General features: G+C 39.5%; 1 protein-coding gene across 3 annotated transcripts; it reads left to right on the top strand.

Annotated features, from left to right (window-relative positions):
- Window positions 1–216: 216 nt before the first annotated feature.
- Window positions 217–8,390, top strand: LOC109237075 (filament-like plant protein 4). 3 transcript variants are annotated; one of them, XM_019403329.1, is made up of 7 exons: window positions 217–437; window positions 815–1,046; window positions 2,226–2,357; window positions 2,898–3,126; window positions 3,221–5,663; window positions 6,384–6,429; window positions 7,448–8,390. In XM_019403329.1, the coding sequence occupies exons 3-7, from the start codon at window positions 2,232–2,234 to the stop codon at window positions 7,892–7,894; spliced, it is 3,291 nt and encodes a 1,096-aa protein (XP_019258874.1). In that variant the 5' UTR covers window positions 217–437; window positions 815–1,046; window positions 2,226–2,231; the 3' UTR covers window positions 7,895–8,390. The 3 variants fall into 3 exon arrangements, with proteins under 3 accessions (XP_019258874.1, XP_019258873.1, XP_019258875.1); XM_019403328.1 differs by lacking the exon at window positions 815–1,046; XM_019403330.1 differs by lacking the exons at window positions 217–437; window positions 815–1,046 and adding an exon at window positions 1,073–1,703.
- The last annotated feature ends 16,623 nt before the right edge of the window (window positions 8,391–25,013 follow it).

Here is a 25,013-nt window from a genome sequence, read left to right as displayed (position 1 = left end):
AACAAAAAGGAAATAGGTTCACATAAACAGAAACAGTGGTAGTACGTGATATAACATAGTAAAAGTTGAATTTATGTCTTGGTTTAATTTAATTTTGATTTTTTGTATATTAAAAAACGAAATGCAGATGTTTTGGAACTCTCTAATATCTTGCCTTATAAGTGACACCTAAATCGAATAATTTTAAAACCCATTCATTCTGGTCTCCCTCTTTCCTCCCTTCCCCCCCCCCCCCCCCTGACGCTCCACTCTGTCACCAACTCCTCCTTCTCCACTTTCTATCTCCGGCCACTTACTTTCTCTTTCTACAACTGAATTTCTCTTTTTAAAACTGAATTTAGAACTTTCTAGATCCTATATTTTCCTAGTTGAATTACAACAGAGCAAAATTCTCTATCTAATTCGTATTCAGTGTTACAGAAGCTGCATTGTTGTTGGTACGTATGTTTTCATGGAATTCTGATAATTTTCCGTTAATTTTACTTTCAACTGTGATGGCGTCATTGAAGACTTTAATATCACCATTTTGTTATCATTTTTGTTTTGTTTTTTTGTGTTGCAAAAGCAAAGCATTTGTTTTGTTCCCATTTGAATCTCTTCTTTTGGTGAAGTTGTCCTCCGCCTCTTTCTTTCTCTCCTTCAATTCCCTGTCGGTGCCTGAACCATTTTCTCATTACTTGAATTCCAGTACAGAATTTTCTGATTCAAAACTCATAGTAATTTTTTCATCTCTGCATTTGATTGCCGAATATTTTCGAGCTTTGATATATGCATATAATTTTGTTGTTGCTTTTTCTTTTTGGTTAAAATGCAGCAAAATGATTATTGAGGATTCATATAGCTGATTCCCACTGGTTTTGGATTGAGGCTTTGTTGCTGTTGTTGTTTTTGCTGGGGTGCAACTGGGGAGAGATATTTGCCTGTTTTGCAATGTGTCCCTTTTGTTTTAGGCGGAGAGGATGATTTGGAAAAATAGAACTAACAAAGTGAATTTTGACCGAAATGGTCGGATTCATAAAATGGAGCTTGACTAGTTTTGGATTGAGGTTTTGTTGAATGTTGATTGACGGGATGATATGAATTTTCCTTTAATATGATGAATTTTTTTGCTCAAAGAGCTTTTCACCTCTTTTTCTGATTCATTTGGTTAAAATTATTGAAGCCTTTTCATTTTATTCATTAAGAAAATGTGATTATTTAATTTAAGAAAGAGACAAAATGTTATAAAGAAGACGTAGGGTGTATTATGCTTTAGCAATGCAGATGATGAGAAGACTGATTTTGGTTATATATATTCTTAATTTGGGAGTAATCTTGTTAGAATATGATAATGTGATGTTCATGTTAGTTTCTATTGTTTCTGGTGGTCCATCGTTGTCTTTATCCACCCCTTTGGCTACTTTTATATTGTCTGGGGTAGCTTTGTGCAGTATAATTGCCTTTGCTGTGGAATACATTCCCTCATCCTTTGATGTGAAAAATTTCCATTAATGTCCCACTTTGATCCTCAGAGTCAGTTGTCCTTGAAGCTCTAGGACTTGAGCTGTTTTGGATCTCTCAGGTGGCAGATTCTCATATTATGTGTATTCTCTTTCAGTCATTTGCTTGTAAAGGACTTGGTTAATCACTCACAATCGCTTTTTTCACCCTCTGCTCTGATTTTATCTGCACCGAAAGTGCACTGGAGCTGTATTCTTTTTGAGGTGGTATAATAATCCTGCACTCCAGTGTCATTTCTCAGTTACTTTCTTCGTGCTTAATTTTTCGGCTCTCTTTTTTAGTATTGCCTGCTGCACTGGTATTTAACAATTTTGTTAGGGGCGCAGGAAGGAATTTTCCATCTTAGTGAATAGAGTTCCTCTATGAAGTTAACCTGAAATTTACCCGGTATTTGTAAATTTTAGGTTTCTAATGTGTCTCCGAGCTAGAGTTTGTGATATCATCCTGAATGTTCCTTAGTTTACTCAATCAATTAGGAGGGTGGTTTTCGCAAAATATCATTTTTTTGTTCAGGAAACTCGGAATTCCTGTCATGTTTTTACCACTGCTGAAGCATTTCGTATAAAATCTGCCACCAGTTATCTCTCGGGTTTGATGTAACCAAGGCAGTTTCAGTTATTAGGCATTTTCGCAGCATTTTGAGTTTATAAGTTCTGACTGTCTTCTTCTCTTTTCTTATCTAATTCTTTAACTGAAATTTGGTCACAACTTCTTTCTGCATACAGTCTTCAATGGATCGTCGGAGTTGGCCCTGGAAGAAGAAATCATCAGATAAGGCAGCAGTTGAGAAAGCTGCAGCTGTTACAATAGCCTTAGCCTCTGATCCTTCAGAATCAACCGAGTCTCATGGTGATCAGGTGTGTTAGTTGATATTGATATAATTATGGAGACAACACACACACACACACACACACACACACACCACACACACGCTCATTTCTCTTCTAGCTCCTTTGATCATGGAAGTCCCTTTTCTTCCCATCCTTTGTGATCATAATAGCTATTAGGCTGTGTAGTCCGAAGCCCTTATTCTATTGAATGCACAAATATGTTCCATATTTTGACTATTTGCGAACATTTGATGAGAGGACTTCAATAATATTCGCTGGTTACTTTTTGCTGATTATAGCAAAGAACTCCATCTATCTAAAGTCTAAAAACTTTTGGTTTAGATATAATGTTTAGTTCTATGCTTTCATTCAACTAATATTAAGTTTTATTAGTTTTGAAAATTTGAGAATTCTTCTCTACATTGCCATCTGCTTGGTGCTGAGAAAACGAGTAATTGTTTAAATCGGTTTTCATAATGATACATCAATTAGAATTGCAATAAATATTTGTTCATAAAGCTTAACTTGGTCTATTGCATCATTTCTGAGTTATCTTGTTTATTACAGAGCAAACAGGATAACCATAAGAAACCAAAATATGTCCAAATCACTGTTGAGTCATATTCGCATTTGACTGGGATGGAGGATCAAGTGAAGTCCTTTGAGGAACAAGTGAATACCTTAGAAGATGAAATAGCGGAATTGAATGATAAGTTGTCTGCAGCACAGTCAGAAATGACTAATAAGGAGAACTTAGTGAAACAACATGCGAAGGTTGCTGAAGAAGCTGTTTCAGGTTGGATGTTCCTTATCGACTTACTCTGTTCTTGCTTTAAGTTTTTAAGCAAAGTATCCTCAAATTCCATTATTGATAAATTTCTTTTGTATAGGTTGGGAAAAAGCTGAGGCAGAAGCTTCAACACTGAAAAATCACCTGGAATCTGTCACTCTTTTGAAGCTTACTGCTGAAGACCGCGCATCGCATTTGGATGGTGCACTGAAAGAGTGCATGCGGCAGATACGAAACTTGAAAGAAGAACATGAACAGAAACTGCATGATGTCGTTCTCAACAAAACCAAACAATTTGACAAGATAAAGCATGAGCTTGAAGCAAAGATAGCTAACCTGGACCAAGAATTACTCAGGTCTGCAGCTGAAAATTCAGCACTTTCAAGGTCTTTGCAGGAGCGTTCTAATATGCTCTTTAAAATTAGTGAAGAAAAAGCCCAAGCTGAAGCAGAGATAGAATTGTTGAAGAGCAATATTGAATCATGTGAAAAAGAAATAAATTCTCTCAAATATGAACTCCATATTGCAGCAAAAGAGCAGGAAATTCGTAATGAGGAGAAAAACATGAGTGTACGGTCTGCAGAAGTTGCAAACAAACAACATCTAGAGGGAGTAAAGAAAATCGCGAAGCTGGAAGCAGAGTGTCAGAGACTACGTGGTCTTGTCCGGAAGAAGTTGCCCGGGCCTGCAGCCATGGCCCAGATGAAGCTTGAAGTAGAGGGTTTAGGCCGGGATTATGGAGAAAGTCGGTTAAAGAAGTTTCCAGCGAAGCCTTCCAGTCCACAATACAGCTTGCCAGATTTTTCATTTGATACTATACAGAAGTACCATAAAGAGAACGAGCTGTTAACAGAACGCCTTTTTGCAATGGAGGAGGAAACAAAGATGTTGAAAGAAGCTTTGACAAAGCGAAACGGTGAATTACAAGCCTCCAGGAGTATGTGCACACAGACTGCCAACAAGCTTCAAAGTTTGGAAGCACAAGTGCGTGCAAATGGTGAACATAAAAGTCCTCCAAAGTCCACAGTTCGAATGCCTACAGAGGGTGCCTTTAGTCAAAATGCAAGCCTTCCTCCAAGCTTGAATTCGATGTCGGAAGATGGAAACGACGACAATGTAAGTTGTGCGGGGTCTTGGGCTACAACATTATTGTCTGAGCTCTCGCATATTAAGAAGGAAAGGAGCTTTGATAGTCCGCATAAATCTGAATGTGTAAGTCACATGGAGCTAATGGATGACTTTTTAGAGATGGAGAAATTAGCAAATCTGTCTAGTGACATGAATGGAGCTGTTTCAAGTCCAGATACAAGAAATGCAAGATGTGAAATTGCAAATATTGATACATTAATTCATGTCACCACAGGCAATGATTCTCAGCTGAAAAATCATAATGAGACAGATCCATCTGAACATCAAGCATCTTCCAGTGAGGAAGCATCAGCTCCTTGCTATAAGCATGCTTCAGAGCCATCCCCTCTCATGAAGCTCCAATCAAGAATTTCAATTGTATTGGAATCTCTATCTAAGGAGGCTGACATGCAAAAACTTCAAGAGGATCTAAGACAGATTGTTCAGGAGGTGCATGATTCTATCCGTCCCCAATCGGCAAGGAGCATTGTCGAGACTACAGTCAGTTCTGAGACTGCAAGTGAATCTCAGCTCTCTCTTGATGACCCTAGGGCAAATGTAGAAAAGGACATTCATGTCTCTCAAGATAGTAAATCATGCAATGGGACTGTTCAAAGTATTAGTAAAGAATTATCAGATGCTATGTCTCAGATTCATGACTTTGTTATATTTCTGGGCAAAGAAGCAGAGGCTGTCGATGGAGCATCCCCAGATGGAACTCGAATTAATGAAAAGTTGGATGAGTTCTCTGCCACCTACGTTGAGGTTGTAAGCAGCAGGTTGAATTTGGTGAATTTTGTTCTTGACCTCTCTCAGGTGCTGCGTAACGCGAGTGAATTACACTTCAATATCCTGGGATACAAAACTTCTGAAACAGAAATTAGTACTTCTGATTGCATAGACAAGGTTGCTTTACCAGAAAATAAAGGTCTTCAACACTCAGGAGGGGGATATTCAAATATTTGTGCTCGTTTCTCTGATTCTTCTTCAGATCCTGACATTCCTCATGAAGGGAGACTTGTTCCAACTTCAGAGTCAACAAAAACTTCGTGGAAGTGCTCATTGGAAGAGTTTGAACAATTGAAACTTGAGAAGAATAACATTGCTCTTGATCTAACTAAATGTACAGAGAACCTGGAAAGCACAAAATTGCAATTGGTTGAAACAGAGCAGCTTCTGGCAGAGGTGAAGTCACAATTGATATCTGCTCAAAAGTCGAATAGTCTGGCTGAAACTCAGCTCAAATGTATGGTAGAATCATATAGATCACTTGAAACTCGTACGGAGGAGTTGCAAACTGAAGTAGACCTTCTTCAGGAAAAAATAGAATGTCTTGATAATGAGCTTCAAGAGGAAAAGAAGAGTCACCACGAAGTTTTAGCTAGATGCCAGGATCTTGAAGAACAACTACGAAGGTTAGTAGTGGGTTTATATTCCCCCGCATTGTGCCTGGAATTAAAATTTTGGACTTTCTGATCTCATATTGATGGTTAAGGTTGAAGTTTCTGACTTTTGCCATCTTCTCCAATGCATTAGTTTTATTATGATAGGAGCTTGATCAGACTAATATTTAATACCTGGACACACTCTTGGAATTTTATCATGCATATGTAAACTTTCAAATGCACCTCATACATGGACACTAAAAGGAAAAGGGAAAAAGAACATAAACATCATGAGACATCCAACTATCAGTAAGTGTTCATTTGGCAGAGAATGTTTAGTAGTAAATTTCTACCCCGTTATTCTTCTCCTCTGACTGTGATTCTGCTTTTCCTTGGTGTATTGCTAGCTATCTGTAGAATGTAGGACTGGATCACCTAACTGGCCACTACTTATTGGTCCATTTGCTGAATGTGCTATTTCCTGAATCCAAATATCATTGTCCAACTAATCCAGGTTTTGAGGCATAATAATTGTATGAAATTGTAATCAATCACCCATAAAAGTTTTATTTTACTTTGATTACATGTAAAACCATCCTATAGGATTTGTTTTCCTGGTTTCCACTCAAAGTTTTCTGCATGTTTAGGTTATGGTTGCCAATACATATACAGCGAAAGTTCAATGTTAGCTTCACTTTGTGTATGATTATCACTTTGACTTTGTTGAATTATGTTTGCTATTCAAACCAGGATTGAGAGCTGTCCAGCCGCTGACATTGTTGCCAAGACCAACCAGGTAACTGTCTTGCATGTGGTTTCTCGTTGAGTTCACTTCATTTTCCAACGTATTGTATCTGTAATAAATTTGGGATTAAGCTACATTGAATCTTTTTTTTCAGTGGGCATTTAAAATTTCAGAGCATAAACAATTTTCAGAAAGAAACTAACGTTATATATAGCAGATGGTGAAAAGAACATGATATGTTGATATTAATAAGCCTCAATATCCATACCACCAAATTGTTAGACATTATAACATTTAAGTGACTCACATTGCAAAATTATACTAGTTAAAGTACATGATTGTTACTGATGCAACCATTATCATGGCAAAGAAGGTATCTGAATAATAGATCTGTTCATTAAATTACGAAATGTTATTTATGTTAAGTTTAAGATAATAAATATAAAGTTTTTCAACATTTTCTTTTTTGTATTTTTTGTGTGAACAGTGATTGGCTATTGCCTTACTAATGGACATAATTTGGATCCCATGTTTCCTGAGTTGCATACTCTTCAGATTTCTGGGAACATCATACGTAGAAATTATGATTTAATATTTTCATTGTGTTACGAAAACTGCTGCTGATGTTTTAATGGGAACCTTTTAGGAACTATTGCGATATGACATTTTTGCGAGAGGTCAGCCTTAACATCTTTGTATTCTTGGTTATACTCCTGATTTTGTTGAAGCTTCCAATAAAACACAATCTAATATATCCTAATTTCAGCTGCTAGCCAGAGTCTTATCTTTCTCGCCGGTCCATTGTCATACTTTACTGAGGAAACTAGAATTTGGACTACAAAATATTTGTCCACTGATGCATTATTCACAATGTAAATCTTCAAGTTGCCCTGTTTTTGAATTGAATCTTTGTTCAGTTTGCTTTAATACAAAAAGTTGGCCTTTATGATTCTTTCTTGTCTATGCTTTTCCTTCAACTCTTGTATATGCGCGTTTCTCATTTTGAAGTTGTACTATTTTCACCTTATAGTCGATATGTGAAGATGATGGTCTGTTTTTTTTTCTCCAGGAGAAAGAGTTATCAGCAGCAGCCGAGAAGCTTGCAGAGTGCCAAGAAACCATATTTCTTCTTGGTAAGCAGTTGAAAGCTTTACGTCCTCAGACAGAGACAGAGTCGATGGGGTCTCCATGGATTGAGAGAAGTCCAAAGAGGCAGAGTCTGAGTGAAGAACCAACTACGAGTGGTATGAGCTTGCATGATACTGATATGGATGAGTTGGATACTGCCAGTTCTGTGAAGACAAATTCTGAATCCCCCATGGATCTATACAATGCCCTGTATAGTCCTTCGGACTCTGAAGTAAACAATCCATTGAGATCACCAATCAGCTCAAAGCATCCAAAACACCGGCCTACTAAGTCAAGCTCCTCATCTTCATCTGGGGGCCCAACACCTGAAAAGCAATCTCGTGGATTCAGCAGATTCTTTTCTTCGAAAGGAAAGATTAGCAATTAGCTCCTGCATCTTGTAGGCTTGCTTAGCACGTTCGTTTGACAAACCAATAAATAAAGTCCAGAAAGAGCGAAGCCTTTATAGACGTTCTCAACTTGCTCCATTGTAACTTCACACGCCAGAGTTTCCGATTACTGGAAATTCAAGATATTTGAGCTGTTGTTGTGGGATATCCAGCAGTGAGTGGTTCCGCTAGAGTTTGAGGTTAGACGTGTACAAGAAAATCCATTCTCTGGATTGCTGAGAATTGTTATTCTTTATTCCGTGTAGTTGAAGTACTTAAATGTGGGGGAACGTTCCTCATGTTCCTCCAGATTACATGACCAAAAAGCCATTTTTCGTTTGTATGAGGATGCTTTGTGACTATTGTAAAAATAATTTTTGTATGACATGGTGTATATGATTTGTAGAACTTGTTACTGGCATGTTATGTACAAGAATTGTTTGTTTGACTGAAAAGTTCTATTGAATTGAGAGTAATAGTGCTCTTTCTTCTTAATAGGTGAAATTTTAAGATTCACAATTTGGTACTCGCGGATAGCGTGCTGATAGCTATATTTAACAAATTCTAGTATTCTCAATCTGCAGCTTAGGTTCAATTCGTTATGTCTAACTCTCCAGCATTATTAGACAATCATAGCAAATGTGATGTAGAAACTCATCTCGACAGGTCAAATTGCCAAACCAGTGGCAGACTCGGTTACTAATTAAGCTTTTGCAAGCTCCCGCTGAAGCAGCTGCACACGCTACAGAACTAGTTAGAGTAGATGCTAATACATTCAGATCGAAACGAAGAAATGTTAGTCAAATCTTCAACAGATCATTATGCTTTTATGCAGTTACCAATAATGTAATCAAAAGCCAAATAATAGTGGGTTCATTGATTCCCTGGGCCATACCTCGAAATAATTGCATAGCAATAACTCCAGTCTGCACCAACGGTTTGCATTAGTATGGACTTCAAAAACCTGATGGACAACAACCTGTACATATTCGTGCAATTTTTGGACCCTCCCACGTTGGAGTCAATGAAACAAATGACCTTGAAAGAAGTTAGTCTTGAAATTTTGACTTTTGGGGCAAGTCACGCGACTAATGATAAATTTTTTAAGTTTAATGGAAGAAAACTTTTGGCTTTTGATCTTGAAGGTTTGCCCATTGATCAAGTGATCACGACCAGCCTCAAAGGCCAAAAGTTAAGACCACCCCTTATGATGTCTTATTTCTACCATTTTCTGCACACATTGTCCCTACATGGGCTTATTCTTCTATTTATTGTAGTAGACTTCATCCATTAATTTATTTTAAGCCCATTTGACTTGCATTCCAAGTCTCGCAAATTTCAATAATAGTGTAGCTCGATGCAACTTGCTGCTGCCTTGCAAATTTCAATAGTGGTATCATATATACCTTTTTCCTTTTTCTCATATCTAATAGGAGAATAGTTATTGTTAGTTTTAGTATCGAAATAGTATGCATTATTCTGTCAAAGAATACACAATTTATAGGAGAAAACAAATCAATAAAAAAGAAAATAATCCCCTGATTCCAAACAAATGGGTATTTTTAATCTAATCTAAAAAAAACTGAAACTTTCCTAACTTAGCTGATATGATTTGATCTTATATGATCAGACAATACAAATCAACATATACTGATTTGATTTGATTACATAATCATAATCAGATATTACAAATCAACACTCCCCCTCAAGTTGGCATGTAGATATCCGACATGCCTAACTTGCTCACAAGACTTTCAAATCTTGGTTTAAACAACCCCTTAGTAAAAATATTTGCTATCTGCTAATCTGTTGGCAAAAATGGCAAGCACACACTTCCTTCTTCAAGCTTCTCCTTGATGAAATGCCTATCCACCTCAATATGTTTTGTCCTATCATGTTGAACTGGATTGTGGGCAATGCTTATGGCAGCTTTATTGTCACAGTATAGCTTCATTGGTAAAAGTTATAGGTCTTCTAAGTTCCTCCATCATTTTCTTAAGCCAAATAATCTCACAGATTCCATGAGCCATAGATCTGTACTGCGCTTCAGCAATGCTTCGTGACACAACACTTTGTTTTTTACTTCTCCATGTCACAAGATTTCCCCAAATAAATGTACGATACCCAGAAGTAGACCTTCTGTCAGTACAGGACCCTGACCAATCTGCATCTGTGTAGGCCTCAATGCTCCTTTTATCACTTTTCTTGAACAACCCTTTTCCCGGTGAGCTTTTCAAGTACCTCAAAATTCAATACACAGCCTCCTGATGTTCTTTTTGAGGAGAATGCATAAACTTACTAACCAAGCTTACTGCAAAAGCTATGTCAGGACGAGTGTGCGACAGGTAGATAAGTTTTCCTACCAATCTCTGATATTGGCCTTTGTTAATCGAATCTCCTTCTTTATTCCCGAGCTTTATGTTTGGGTCAAGAGGAGTTTTTGCTGGTCGGCACCCGCTCATCCCTGTTTCTTTCAACAAATCCAGCACATATTTTCTTTGAGAAACCATTATTCCCTCATTCGATCGAGCCACTTCCATGCCAAGAAAATACCTTAAAGGTCCTAAGTCTTTGATTTTGAATTCTGATACTAACTGGTCCTTTAGATTCTTCATCTCAATTGAGTCCTCTCCCGTGAGTATAATGTCATCAACATACACTATAAGGATTGTTATTTTTCCTTGTAGTGAATGCCGAATAAATATTGTGTGATCTGCTTGTCCTTGCAAGTAACCCAACCCTTTAACAAATTGAGTAAATCTTTCAAACCAAGCTCGAGGAGATTGCTTTAGACTATAGAGAGATCTTTTAAGTCTACATACCTTTGTCCCAAATCGATTTTCAAAGCCTGGTGGAGGATCCATGTAGACCTCCTCTTCAAGTTTTCCAATGAGGAATGCATTCTTTACATCTAGCTGTTGAAGGGGCCAATCAAGATTAGCGGCAATAGTAAGGAGGACTCTAATAGAATTCAGTTTGGCTACTGGAGCAAATGTTTCAAGGTAGTCGATGTCGTAGGTTTGAGTAAACCCTTTAGCTACAAGACGCGTCTTATATCTTTCCAGTGACCCATCTGACTTGAATTTGATGGCGAAAACCCACATACAACCCACCGTTTTCTTTCCTCATGGTAGATCCATGATTTTCCAAGTTTCATTTTGTTCTAGGGCTTTCATCTCCTCTAGAATTGCCTCCCTCCATTCAGTAACATTTAAAGCAACCTGCACATTCTTTGGTATCTCCAAAACAGCTAATTGAGAAAGAAAAGTTGAATAGGAAGGGGACAATTTTTTATATGACACAAAGTTTGACATGGGGTGTTTAGTGACGTTTCTCACACCTTTTCTTTTAGCTATAGGACGATCAAGATCTGAAGGAATAAGAGATGTATCAGAAACAGACTCGTTTGAGGTACTACCTGGAATATTCATTTTGGTCTTCTTGAGTGGATGACTGACCATGTTGAGAGTTTTCGGTCTCTTTTCTAAGATTCTGGTTTCTCCTCGTGTAAACGCGCAACTCTTTTGTTTGTTCACCATTTTTGTTGTTAATCAGATCACGCTTTGATTTTACAGGTTCAGAATCATAGCCTTTATTGTCTATAGCATTTTCATTCCTTATCTTTCCTAGATCATTATCACACATATTTAGCTTATCCATGTTTATCAGGTAACTCGGTTCTTTTTTATTTTAACTCATTCCCTCATTATTGTAAAACAACTCTTCTTCTAAAAACTTTTCCCCCTGAAGATGAGTGCCAAAAAAGGTTGGGATTCAAAATAAAGTAACATCCATAGTAACCACAATCTTTTTTGTATTCGGATCATAACACTTATACCCAATCTGATTTGGATCATAGCCTATAAAAATACACTTTCTTGCACGAGGTTCCAGTTTGCTCCTATTATGTTCATGGTTGTGAACAAAAATAGTACACCCAAATACTTTTAATGCCAAATTAGTAGTTAGCCTAGATATAGTAAATTTCTCTTTGAATAGACTAAAGGAAGTACTAAAACTAAGGGCTTTAGATGGCATCCTATTTATCAAATAGGTGGTAGTCAAAAGAGCTTCTCCCCATAAATATTGTGGAGCTCTACTAGTAAACAATAAGGCTCTAGTTACTTCCAATAAATGTCTATTCTTTCTCCCGGCAATCCCATTTTGTTGGGGTGTATCAGGGCATGAACTTTGATGGATTACTCCTTTATTTTGAAAAAAAATTCTTAATTTCACATTAAAAAACTCTCGGCCATTGTCTCTCCAAAAATCTGGATTTTCTCTTGAAATTGTGTTTCAATCATAGCATAAAAAATTTCGAACACATTTTTACCTCTGTTTTATCTTTAGATAAACCGAGCTTAGTCTAGTGTGATCATCAATAAAACTCACAAATCATCATTTTCCACTATTTATCAAAACCCTAGATGGTCCCTAAACATCACTATGGATAAGCTTAAATGGTTTTGAAGCATGATATTTATGAAAGAAAAAATAGAACGTCGATGTTTTTGCCATTTCACAGAATTCACACTGCAAAATAGAAGGACTCTTATTCATGAACAATTGAGGTAACAAAATCTTTAAATAATAAAAACTAGGATGACCAAGCCTATAATGCAAAAGCATAACCTTATTTTCTCGATAAAAAAGGTGTTCAAACAAATAGTATTTTTATTGAATTGTCTCCATCCTCCAGGAAATAGAGACCTCCAGACTCTTTAGCACTGCCAATCATCCTCCCCGAGACCTTGTTCTGAAATTCACAAGAAAATGAGTCAAATATTGTACGACAATTGAGCGATTGGGTTAATTTGGCAACAGACACAAGATTACATGTCAAATTTGGAACATGAAGGACATCAAAGAGGGTCAAGGAAGGAGTAAGTTTGATAGTTCCCTTTCTAGCAATTGCTGAAAAAGATCCATCAGCAATTCGAACATTTTTGTTTCCTGCACAAAGTGAGTAAGTAGAGAACAAATGGGGATTTCCTGTCATATGGTCACTAGCTCCTGAATCGATGATCCAGAAGTTCACACCATTTGAGTTAGTAATCAAATAAACAGACGGTGAAATACCCGATTGGGTAAAAGAACAAGAGGGACTGGAAGGACTTGGTTTACTGGTTTGGAGTTAATTCTAAAGAAGTTTGTGCAAGAGCTCTAATTGCTCCTTTATGAATGGAGACAACTCTAAAGAAGAATGTTCCCCTTGCTCTTCACTGATTGTTTGGAATGCATGGTTTCCACGGTTGTCAACTCCTTTTTTCTTCTAGTTAGGAGGCTTCCCATGAATTTTCCAACATGTTTCGCGAGTGTGCCAGTGCTTTTTACAGAAATCACACCAAGATTTCTTCTTCTTGTCATCATCTCCTTTTGCAACCACCAGTGCCGAAGAATCTATTGCTTTTTAATTCAGATTATGATTTAATTTCAACATGACATTCGTTCTCGTTTCTTCTTTTCTTATTTTTGAGAAAGTCTCACGCAAAGATGGCAAAGGTTTTTTCCCGAGAATCCGAGATCTTACTTCATCAAATTCTCGGTTTAATCCTTCTAGAAATAGATAAACTCTCTCATTTTTTCTTTTTTCAATGCTTTCACACTATCCGTTGGACACTCCCACTCATAATTGTAGTATTGATCTAATTCTTTCCATAATAAAACCATTTCATTGTAATAGATAGTTACTTCTCTCTCTCCCTGTCTAGCCTTTCAAAGCTTAATTTTTAATTCAAAAATTTGAGAAGTATTTTCAACATCCGAATAGGTTTCTTTAACAGCCTCCCATGCATCCCTAGTAGTGGGCAAAAACAAATATGGCCTACCTATTGCTGGTTCCATAGAGTTTAGAAGCCATACGATCTCTAATGAGTTCTCGGACCTCCAGGCCTTGATTTTTGGATCTCCAGCTTCAGGTTTTCTGATTTCACCGATCAAGTGCCCAAGTTTTCCTCTGCCATCAATGGATAACCGGACAGAAGGTGCACTCCTGATAGTTTTCTTCATTCAACCTATGAGACGTTACTTGAAAGGATAAATGAGATGAATCATTGTTTTGATTCATGGTTGTCTCGAGTGGGAGCACACTAACAGAATTCTCGGCTTCTGTTGTTGCCGCTAGAATTCTGTGCCCAGTAAAGGTTGTTTTAGCCATGAACAGAAGGAAAAGAAAAATGTTGAAAGAAGCTACTGCTCTGATACCATGTTAGTTTTGGTATCGAAATAATATGCATTATTCTATCAAAGAATACACAATTTATAGGAGAAAACAAATCAATTAAAAAGGAAATAATCCCCTGATTCCAAACAAAGGGGTATTTCTAATCTAATCTAATCCCTTAAAATCTAAAACTTTCCTAACTTAGCTGATATGATTTGATCCTATATGATCAGACAATACAAATCAACATATCTGATTTAATTTGATCTGATTACACAATCATAATCAAATATTACAAATCAATAGTTATAGGTTATGTTTGACGCCGTGTTTAGGCTTGTTATTTCCTTAGCACTAGATTCTACCGTTGGCCATAATAGTATCCTCCTCCCTCTCTTTCTATGTACATTCTTTTAGTGTTCATCTTTTTATGTTTGGACAAACTTATAAGTTTGGCCAAACTAATTACTTATAAGCATTTTTTGACTAATCGTGTTTAGTATTTTATATTTGATAAATATCTGAAGTACTTAAAGTCTTACTACTCAGAGTTTGTACAGGCGTGACATTTGGTTGATGCACCAAATTCAAATTACTATTTAGGTGCACCAACGACTTCCTATTAGGTGTTCATGTTTGGCGATATTTTGTCAACTAACAGGCAAACAAAACGTGTAGAAGCCATTTGACTTCAATCCACGGCTATAGACATTTTGAATACAACAATACAAATAGAGTAATCTCACAAGTAGTATCTGAGATAAATAAAATGTACGCAGATCTTATCTCTACCTTAAATAAGATGAAATTGCATCATGTTTATATTTGAAGATTAATAGACATTACAATATCGGTAACGTAAGTGCTCTTATCCTATTTAAGCCTCGACTTAAATAAGTTCTGTGAAATGGACATCGGGTGTTTACACCAAACTATATTAACTTACCATAGTTAATTAATTTAGTTAGATGAGAATGCATATAATTTACCATGGTTAAATGATTGAAGTCCATATGCAAGACATATGTCATGTATCTATTGGTTTGGTGTAAACACCTGGTGCGAGTAAGTTCACCGCCATATATATGGTTTGCTCAAGTCAATACTTTTAATTTCTTTTTGATTGGGTCTATATGCAGATCAAGTGCATATATCCTTTAACGAGTATGTATATAAGCCCAATTGCTCTTAATAAAGGAAAAACAAGAGGGACATAAGTTTACTCTTCATTTAATCATGTGAATATTCTCAAATGCATGTCAATTGGTTTATTGCTGAATGACATTTATTTGAAATATGAACCCAAAGTTTACTTGTGATCTCATATTATGAGTCCCATAGAATTTTTTTTGAGAGAGTAGGTCTGTGAACAGTGGGAAAGAGAGAAAGGTAGTGGAATTGAAACTTTTCACATACGAGCAGCTCAACGAGACGTAGACCCATTTCACGTGCTGTCTCTTTAAATTACATTCCCCTCGAGTAGTTGTTAATACGAATAAAAGAAATTATGATATAATGATTCATGTACATTCAATGTACTCTATGTACTCTACGGTGCAAGATAAAAAAAACTTAAGCAATTTTTCCGTTTTACCTAATCTTTGATAGGCAAAGTTGTCATGTGAAGTGGTTGGAGGTAGGAGATATCCCACACTATCTAAATATGACTAACTGATTTGCATCATTTAATTGCACTAGAAAATTAGTACATTGAAAGACTTTCTAGTAGTTAAATTAGGTTACGCCCTCTGTTTCAATTTAGATGACATACTTTTTTTATTAATTCGTTAAAAAAAGGGGAAATTTCATATTAAACAACTGGGCTACCTACTTTTCAACTTTATAGCCCATATTTCAATCTACAATTGAGTATCCCAAAAATAACAGGCCCATATCCGAAAAGGGGCGTTATTTCCATTTTTGGGGATTCAGAAGTAGGATTTTGTATCTTTCAGCGGGATTTTCTCTCATTCTTTCCATTCTTCTTCACCAAATCTACAAAATCGCGATCTTGCAGTCAATGCAACTCCAAAAACCCTAGAAATTGTTCTTCATCTCGAATTAACAGCGAATCTAACACGAAAAGTGAATTTTTTTTTGCAGCAATCAGCACAATTTTTATTTTTGCTACAATTTTGATTTCAACTTTTTGTTCGCTTTTTCCAGTTTACGTTCTTCATAGTGGTGAATGGAAAGAAAATAAGTTTATCAATTTTGTCAGCGATTGTGTAATAATCGAGTCGACATTCAGCTACAACAACTTAGTTGCAGCTATTTCGGAATAAATTAGAATTGATTGTGAGTTAAACACATTGGATATTAACTTTCTCCCAAAGGATGGTTTGCCACCGATCCTGATTTACAACGATATAAGTGTTAAGGTGTATATCGAATTAAAGAAGAAAAACTTGAATTTCACTGAATACCCGTTGTATGTAACGGTGAAAGAGATTTATGATAATCGTTTGGTTGGTGCAAGTTCTAGTTGTTTGGTTGGTACAAGTTCCAGTTGTTTGGTTTTTACAAGTTCCAATTGTATAGATGTATCCACAATTGATAGCACTGAGATTATGCCTGATATCGAATTTATTGAAAACACGAAATGTAGTAAAAATACGGGTATAATAGATGATATGTTGAACAAATTTGTTGAGGAAGATCAAGTTTATAAGGATAAAGAGATAGTTGTCAGTGTGATGAAGAACTTGGCTGTACGCGAGAGGTTTCAATTCAAGGTGAAGAGATCAAGCGCAACAAGGTATGACAATAGTTGTATATTCTGTTATATATATGTATAAAGTAGTATATATTTGTATATAGGTATTAAAATTAGTATATATCTAGTTATTTTTTTGTATACATGTGTATTTAGAAGTTGAATGATCTTTAATCCTAGGTATCACCTTATGTGTGTGGATGACAATTGTGCTTGGAGTTTTGAATCTTCTGCGTTTACAAGGCAACCATATTCAAGGTGAGAAGTTACAATAATAATCACACATGCGGCTATGGTGGAAGATACTTAACACAACGTCAAGCTACTTCGGGTGTAATTGATAGTATAGTCAAGGATAAGTATGTTAATCCAAAAAAAGTTTACACCGCAAATGATATAATAGAGGACATACAAAAGCAACACGGGATTGAAGTGAGCTACATGAAAGCATGGAGAGCTAAAGAGATAGCAATGGCAATGATAAGAGGGAATCCGAGCGATTCATATAAGGAGTTGCCGAGGTATTTGTATATGTTGGAGCATACAAATCCAGGAACGGTTACAAAGTTGCACAAATCAGAAGATGAATGCTTTCTTTATGCATATGTTTCGCTATATGCATCTATCAAGGGTTGGGAGCATTGTAGACCAATCATGGTTGTTGACGGAATATGATGACCCAAAAAGTCATCACTTATTTTTAAAATAAATTCTGCATCTCGAGGCCTTAAAAACCTCTTTTAGCTTCACCTCGTTTTGCGTGCACAGTCCGGGCGCGTAGCCGGAAAGCTATTATGTGAAAAATCTGTGAAAATATTGAAATTTTGACTTAAAATGCATTTAAGTTGACTTCGGTCAACATTTTGGGTAAACGGACCCGGACCCGTGATTTGATAGTCCCGGAGGGTCCGTGGAAAAATATGGGACTTGGGCGTATGCCCGGAATCGAATTCCGAGGTCCCAAGTCCGAGAAATGAATTTTTAAAAGAAATTATTTTCTAAAAAATATAAAGGTTTTTGAAAGTGAAATGTTATGTGAAATATGTGGTATCAGGCCCGTATTATGGTTCCGGAGCCCAGTACAGGTTCAATGTGATTTATATGTGTTGTCTGTAAAGTTTGGTAAGAAACGGGATCCATTTGACGTGATTCGGACCTTATATGCAAAATTTGATGTTTAAAGAAGTTTTGAGAAATTTCATTGATTTTGAGGTTTAATTCGTTATTTAAGAGGTTATTTTGGCGATTTGATCGCATGGGTAAGTTAATATGATGTTTTTGAGTTAGTACGTATGTTTGGTTTGGAGCCCCGAGGGCTCGGGTGAGTTTCGGAAGGTTTTGAACTCATAAAAAGTTGCAGGTTTTTCAGTTTCTGGTGTTCTGGCATTTTCTTCTTTGCGTTTGCGGGAGGACCCTCGTGAACGCGATGAGTTATTCATGCTGAAGGAAATTTCCTTCTACGCGAACGCGAGACCTAGGCCGCGACGCGAAGCTTTGGGGGGTCTTCCCTTCGCGAACGCGGGCCTTGTATCGCGAACGCGAAGGCTTATGAGCCTGGGCAGGGGGAGGGGTATTATACCCTATGCGAACGCGACCACCTGGACGCGAACGCGAAGGCTCGAGGAATTAGTGCTCCGCGAACGCTAGCCCATTTTTGCGAACGCGAAGGTCACTCAGGCTCAATTCATCGCGAACGCGATGAGCCTGTCATGAACGCATAGACCAAAAATCCGCCTAGTTATTTTAAGTTCAAAAACAGAATGTATTACGGGAATTCCACCATTTTTCATAAACTTCATCTTCTCCACACCTCTTGGGCGATTTTTGAAGAGGAACTTCACCATAGCTTCATAGGTATGTAATCCTAAGCTCGTTTTCTTCCATTTTTATCAACACCCACTAGATTTATAGGCCTAAAACATGAGATTACGGGTAGAAAATTAGGAATTTGGGTAGAGTTAAGGATTTTTGATTATTTAGGAATTTGACCTCGTATTGGGGTCGGATTTCAAAACAAATTATATATTCGGGCTCGTGGGTGAATGGGTGATCGGATTTTGGTCCGAACCTCGTGTTTTGACCAAGCGGGCCCGGGGTCAATTTTTGACTTTTTGGGAAGAATGATGGGAAAGCTATAATTAAGCATTGAAATTGTATTGTTTAGCATTTATTGATGTTATTAAGTCGATTATGTCTACATACAATTGATTTGGAGCCAAATTCAAAAGGAAAAGCGGTGTTTGAGGTTTGAGTTGGCCGTGGAAGTTCGAGGTAAGTGTTCGGTCTAACCTGAGCTTGAGGGATTAGAAGTTGTGTCCTATTTGCTATTTGCTTCTTGTTGAGTACGACGTATAGGCATGGTGACGAGTATCTATACGTTGGTGTCAAGCATGACCGTTAGTCTTAAATTGTGAATTATTGTGTTCTTAAGTAATACTACGGATGCTTAAATTGATGATTCTCGGTATTGAGCAAAGATTTAGATTGTTATCGTGGAAATTACTTATGATTAGTATTGGTGTTAGCTGAGGTAGCTAGAGGTTGGAACAAGATTGGTTATAGCTGTTTCTCCCTTGTCGGGACGTATTTACTTATATTGTCGATTCCTTTGCCGGACTCTTGTTATGATTGTATATTTGGATCGGGTTGCGTGCCGCAACATTGTTATATTTGGATCGGGTTGCACGCCGCAACAATAATATAAATGGATCGGGTTGCACGCCGCAACAATACTATAAATGGATCGGGTTGCACGCCGCAATTAATAATATAAATGGATCGGGTTGCACGCCGCAACAATGATATGAATGGATCGGGTGGCACACCACAACAGTGATATAAATGGATCGGGTTGCACGCCGCAACAATGATACAATTGGATCAGGTTGCACGCCGCAACAGTGTTAAATGATAGGGATCGGGTTGCGCGCCGCAACAGTGTTATTATTGGTTGCTGTAAATGTTAAATTGTTCTCTTATATTTCTCTTAAATTACTGCTGGACTTGATATTTTCCTCGCAGCATGTACCCCCTCCCATATTTATTTGTTTATTTCTGTTTTATTTTTCGCTGCATATTTTATAACTGCATAGGTTTATCTGGAGTCTGGTCCTAGCCTCGTCACTACTTCGCCGGGGTTAGGCGAGGCACTTACCAGCACATGGGGTCGGTTGTGCTGATGCTACACTCTGCACTATGTGCTGATCCCGGAGCAGCTTTTGGACAGTAGCACTTGGGGAGGCTGCCTTCAGTCCAGCTAAAGATCCCGAGGTAGTCCTGCAGGCGTCCGCATGCCCGGCGTTCTCTTCTATCTTATTATGTACTCTGTTTTCATTTGATTTCGAGACAGATTGTATTTCTTTCAGACATTGGTTGTAGTAATCATAGTCCATCCGTGATATTGTGACACCAGATTCCGGGTAGAGACGTATGTTGGCAGTGTCGTACTGGTTTAGTTATTCTATCAGATTAAGTCGTCCGCATGATTTACATTTATCGTTAATATTTCAATGTTGATTACCTGTTAATTTAAATGGTTAAAAAGGGTTAAAATAGAAGAGTTAGTGATTTCTATGTTTCGCGGCTTGCCTAGCTTCTACGAGTAGGCGCCATCACGACTCCCGAGGGTGGGAAATCCGGGTCGTGACAAGTTGGTATCAGAGCTCTAGGTTACATAGGTCTCACAATTCACGGACAAGCTTAGTAAAGTTTGAGGGATCGGTATGGAGACGTCTGTATTTATCCCGTAGAGGCTACAGAGTTAGGAAACACTTCACATTTATTCTTTCTTGTCGTGCGGTTTGGTTTCTCAATGCTAATTGAATTTCTACTCTATTCTTTCGCAGATGGAGAGAACACGCGCTTCCTCATCCACCGGTCAGCAGCCCGAGCCCCAGCAGCAGCTCCCACGAGGGGCAGAGGGCGAGGCCGAGGCCGGGGCAGAGCTCAGCCTAGAGCAGCAGCACTAGCGGCAGAGCCTCAGGTTGACCTTGATGATGAGCTTCCGGCCCAGACAGTTCTGGTGGGCCCAGCTCAGGTCCTAGAGAGGTTTATTACTACCCCGATACTCCAGGATGCTCTGGTCCGTCTAGTGGGTCTAATGGAGAGTGTCACCCGGGCAGGCTTGGTTCCTGTAGCACTAGCCGTGTCTCAGGCTGGAGGAGGAGCCCAGACTCCTGCTACTCGCACTCTGGAGCAGATGGCTCCCCAGTTTCTGACTCCAGCAGCTCAGCCAGTTGGAGTAGTTCAGCTGGGTGTGGTAGCTCAGACCAGTGATGGAGCAGATATGTCTGCTGATGCTTTGTGGAGATTAGACAGGTTCACCAAGCTCTTCACTACTACTTTCAGCGGTGCATCTTTTGAGGATCCCCAGGATTATCTAGACAGTTGTCATGAGGTTCTCAGGAACATGGGGATAGTGGAGACCAATGTGTTTGCTACTTTTCGCTTATCTGGATCCACCAAGACTTGGTGGAGAGATTATTGCTTGGCTAGACCAACCGGATCTCCAACTTTGACTTGGGAGCAGTTTACTCAGTTATTTCTAGAGAAGTTTCTCCCCATCACTCAGAGAGAGGCATATCGGAGGCAGTTTGAGCGTCTCTAGCAGGGTTCTATTACTGTTACTCAGTATGAGACCAGATTCATCGACTTGGCTCGTCATGCTCTTGTCATACTTTCCACCGAGAGAGAGAGGGTGAGGAGGTTCATTGAGGGGCTTATTCAGCCGATTCGACTTCAGATGGTTAGGGAGACTGGGAGTGAGATTACTTTCCAGGAGGCGGCCAATGTGGCCAGGAGAGTGGAGATGGTTCTGTTGCAGGGAGGTGGTCATGGGTCGGACAAGAGGCCCCGTCATTCAGGCAGATTCAGTGGTGCCTCGTCTGGAGGTAGGGATTCGTATGGTAGAGGCCATCCTCCTAGGCCTTTTCAATCAGCACTTCAGGTTTCTCACAGTGCTTCAGGTGGCCGTGGTTCTCCTATGCAGTATTCTGATCAGCAGCCCTACAGTGCACCACCAGCTCCTATTAGTGAACAACCGCTCTAAAGTTTTCGGGGTGGTCATTTAGGTCGGTAGGGTTAGTCTTAGTTTCCTCAGCTGCAGCACTCAGGTGGATGCTATGAGTGTGGTGAGTATGGTCATAACCGGAGGGCTTGTCCGAGATTGGTGGGTACTCAGTTGCAGCAGCAGGGTTCCCGTGCCTTGGTTCAGGCACCAGGTGTTCCACAGCCCGCCCAGCCAGCTAGAGGTGGGGGTAGAGGCGCTAGAGGTGGAGGTAGAGGTGCTAGAGGTGGAGCTCAGACCGCTAGAGGTGGAGGCCAGCCAGCTGCAGGCCATCCCAGAGATGTAGTCCAGGGTGGTGGGCCCCAGCCCCGATGTTATGCTCTTCCAGCCAGGCCTGAGGCTGAGGCTTCCGATGGTTTTATCACAGTTACTGTTCTGGTTTGTGGCAGAGATGCTTCAGTTTTATTTGATCCAGGGTCTACCTACTCCTATGTGTCATCTTATTTTGCACCGTATCTGGTCATACCTAGTGATTCCTTGAGTGCCCTTGTATACGTGTCTACACCAGTGGGTGATTCTATTGTGGTAGATCGAGTCCATCGTTCTTGTATTGTGATGATTGGGGTCTTGAGACTCGTGCAGATTTGTTGCTTCTAGACATGGTTGATTTTGATGTTATATTAGGGATGGACTGGTTATCACCTTACCACGCTATCTTGGACTGTCATGCCAAGACTGTGACCTTAGCCTTACCGGGTTTACCTCGTTTAGAGTGGAGAGGGACTCCTGGCTATTCTACCCGTAGTGTTATCTCTTATGTGAAGGCTCGGCGTATGGTCGAGAAGGGGTGTTTGGCCTATTTGGCTTATGTTCGCGATTCTAGTGCTGAGGTCCCTTCTATTGATTCTGTGCCTGTTGTTCGGGAGTTTCCTGAGGTATTTCCTTCAGACCTGCTGGGTATGCCACCCGACAGGGATATTGATTTCTGCATTGATTTGGCTCCGGGCACTCAGCCCATTTCTATATCGCGTATCGTATGGCCCCGCCTGAGTTGAAAGAGTTAAAGGAGCAGTTGCAAGACTTGCTTGAGAAGGGTTTCATTAGACCCAGTGTTTCGCCTTGGGGTGCGCCGGTGTTATTTGTCAAGAAAAAGGATGGATCGATGCGGATGTGTATTGATTATCGGCAATTGAACAAGGTTACGATCAAGAATAAGTATCCGCTGCCGAGGATTGATGATTTGTTTGATCAGCTTCAGGGTGCCAAGGTATTTTCAAAGATTGACTTGAGATCTGGCTACCATCAGTTGAGGATTAGGTCATCCGATGTCCCTAAGACAACTTTTCGCACTCGGTACGGGCATTATGAGTTCTTGGTGATGTCATTCGGGTTGACAAATGCCCCAACAGCTTTTATGGATTTGATGAACCGAGTGTTCAGGCCTTATCTGGATTCGTTCGTGATAGTCTTCATTGATGATATTTTGATATATTCCCGCAGCCGGGAGGAACACGAGCAGCACCTTCGAGTGGTTCTTCAGAATCTGAGGGACAGTCAGTTGTATGCTAAGTTTTCGAAGTGTGAGTTCTGGTTGAGTTCAGTTGCATTCCTGGGTCATGTTGTTTCAGCAGAGGGTATTCAGGTTGATCCGAAGAAGATTGAGGCAGTCAAGAACTGGCCTAGACCAGCATCAGCTACAGAGATTCGGAGTTTCTTAGGGTTGGCAGGCTACTATCGTCGGTTTGTGGAGGGGTTTTCATCTATCGCAGCCCCGATGACCAGGTTGACCCAGAAGGGTGCCCAGTTCAGATGGTCGGACAAGTGTGAGGCGAGCTTTCAGAAGTTCAGGACAGCTTTGACTACGGCGCCGTATTGGTTTTGCCCACATGTTCAGGGCCATATGCAGTTTATTGTGATGCATCTCGCATTGGGCTTGGTGCAGTGTTGATGCAGTATGGCAAGGTCATTGCTTATGCTTCGCGGCAGTTGAAGATTCATGAGAAGAACTATCCGGTTCATGATTTGGAGTTATCAGCCATTGTTCACGCTTTGAAGATTTGGAGGTATTATCTGTATGGTGTGGCGTGTGAGGTGTTCACGGATCACAAGAGTCTGCAATATTTGTTCAAGCAGAAGGAGTTGAATTTGAGGCAGAGAAGGTGGTTGGAGTTGTTGAAAAACTATGATATCACCATCTTATATCATCCGGGAAAGCCAATGTGGTGGCCGATGCTTTGAGTAGGAAGTCAGCTAGTATGGGCAGTCTTGCTTAAATTCCGGTCGGTGAGAGACCGCTTGCTTTTGATGTTCAGGCTTTGGCCAATCAGTTCGTGAGGCTGGATGTTTCCGAGCCTAGTCGTGTGTTAGCTTGCACGATCGCTCGTTCTTCTTTATTGGAGCGTATCCGTGATCGGCAGTATGATGATCCCCATTTGTGTGTCCTTAGAGACACGGTGCAGCACGGAGGTGCCAAGCAGGTTACCTTAGGTGACGATGGAGTTTTGAGATTGCAGGGCCGAGTTTGTGTGCCTAATGTGGATGGACTTCGAGAGTTGATTTTAAAGGAGGCCCATAGCTCCCGGTACTCTATTCATCCGGGCACCGCAAAGATGTATCGGGATTTGCGGCAACATTATTGGTGGCGGAGAATGAAGAAGGATATCGTTGCATATGTGGCTCGGTGTTTGAATTGCCAGCAGGTTAAGTATGAGCATCAGAGGCCTGGTGGTTTGTTCCAGAAGATTGAGATTCCTGAGTGGAAGTGGGAGCGGATCACTATGGACTTCGTTGTTGGACTCCCACGGACTCAGAGGAAGTTCGATGTAGTGTGGGTTATGTCGAAGCCGCCTTTTTCTTTAAAAGGCGAAATCGGGTTTACGACATTTGGGAGGACAACTCTCTTCCCTTTTGGGAATTGGGTTTTGGAGTTTGAAGAGTCGCCACCTAATGATTAAGTGCATTAGGACACTAAGAAGGGTTTGAGTTGAATAACCAGAGTTTGGGTAAGGGCTAGAAATTATCTCGAGGGGAAGGTGTTAGGCACCCCTCAAGATCCACTAGTGTGGTTCCCGGCCATGCTACAATTGTGACTTTAAAGCAAATAAGCCTACAAGACAATTTCACATAAAGACTGCAAGTAGGTATGTATAACGGTTACTAAACATGCTGAAATTTGAATAGGTGACTTCCTAGTTATTGGCAAGAATGTCTAAATGCAGGAAAATAGGATCAAGT

This window comes from Nicotiana attenuata, unplaced genomic scaffold (assembly GCF_001879085.1).
Source record: "Nicotiana attenuata strain UT unplaced genomic scaffold, NIATTr2, whole genome shotgun sequence".
Lineage (NCBI taxonomy): Eukaryota > Viridiplantae > Streptophyta > Magnoliopsida > Solanales > Solanaceae > Nicotiana > Nicotiana attenuata.
The sequence above is the reverse complement of the archived record's forward strand: the minus strand, read 5'-3'. Positions and strand labels throughout refer to the sequence as shown.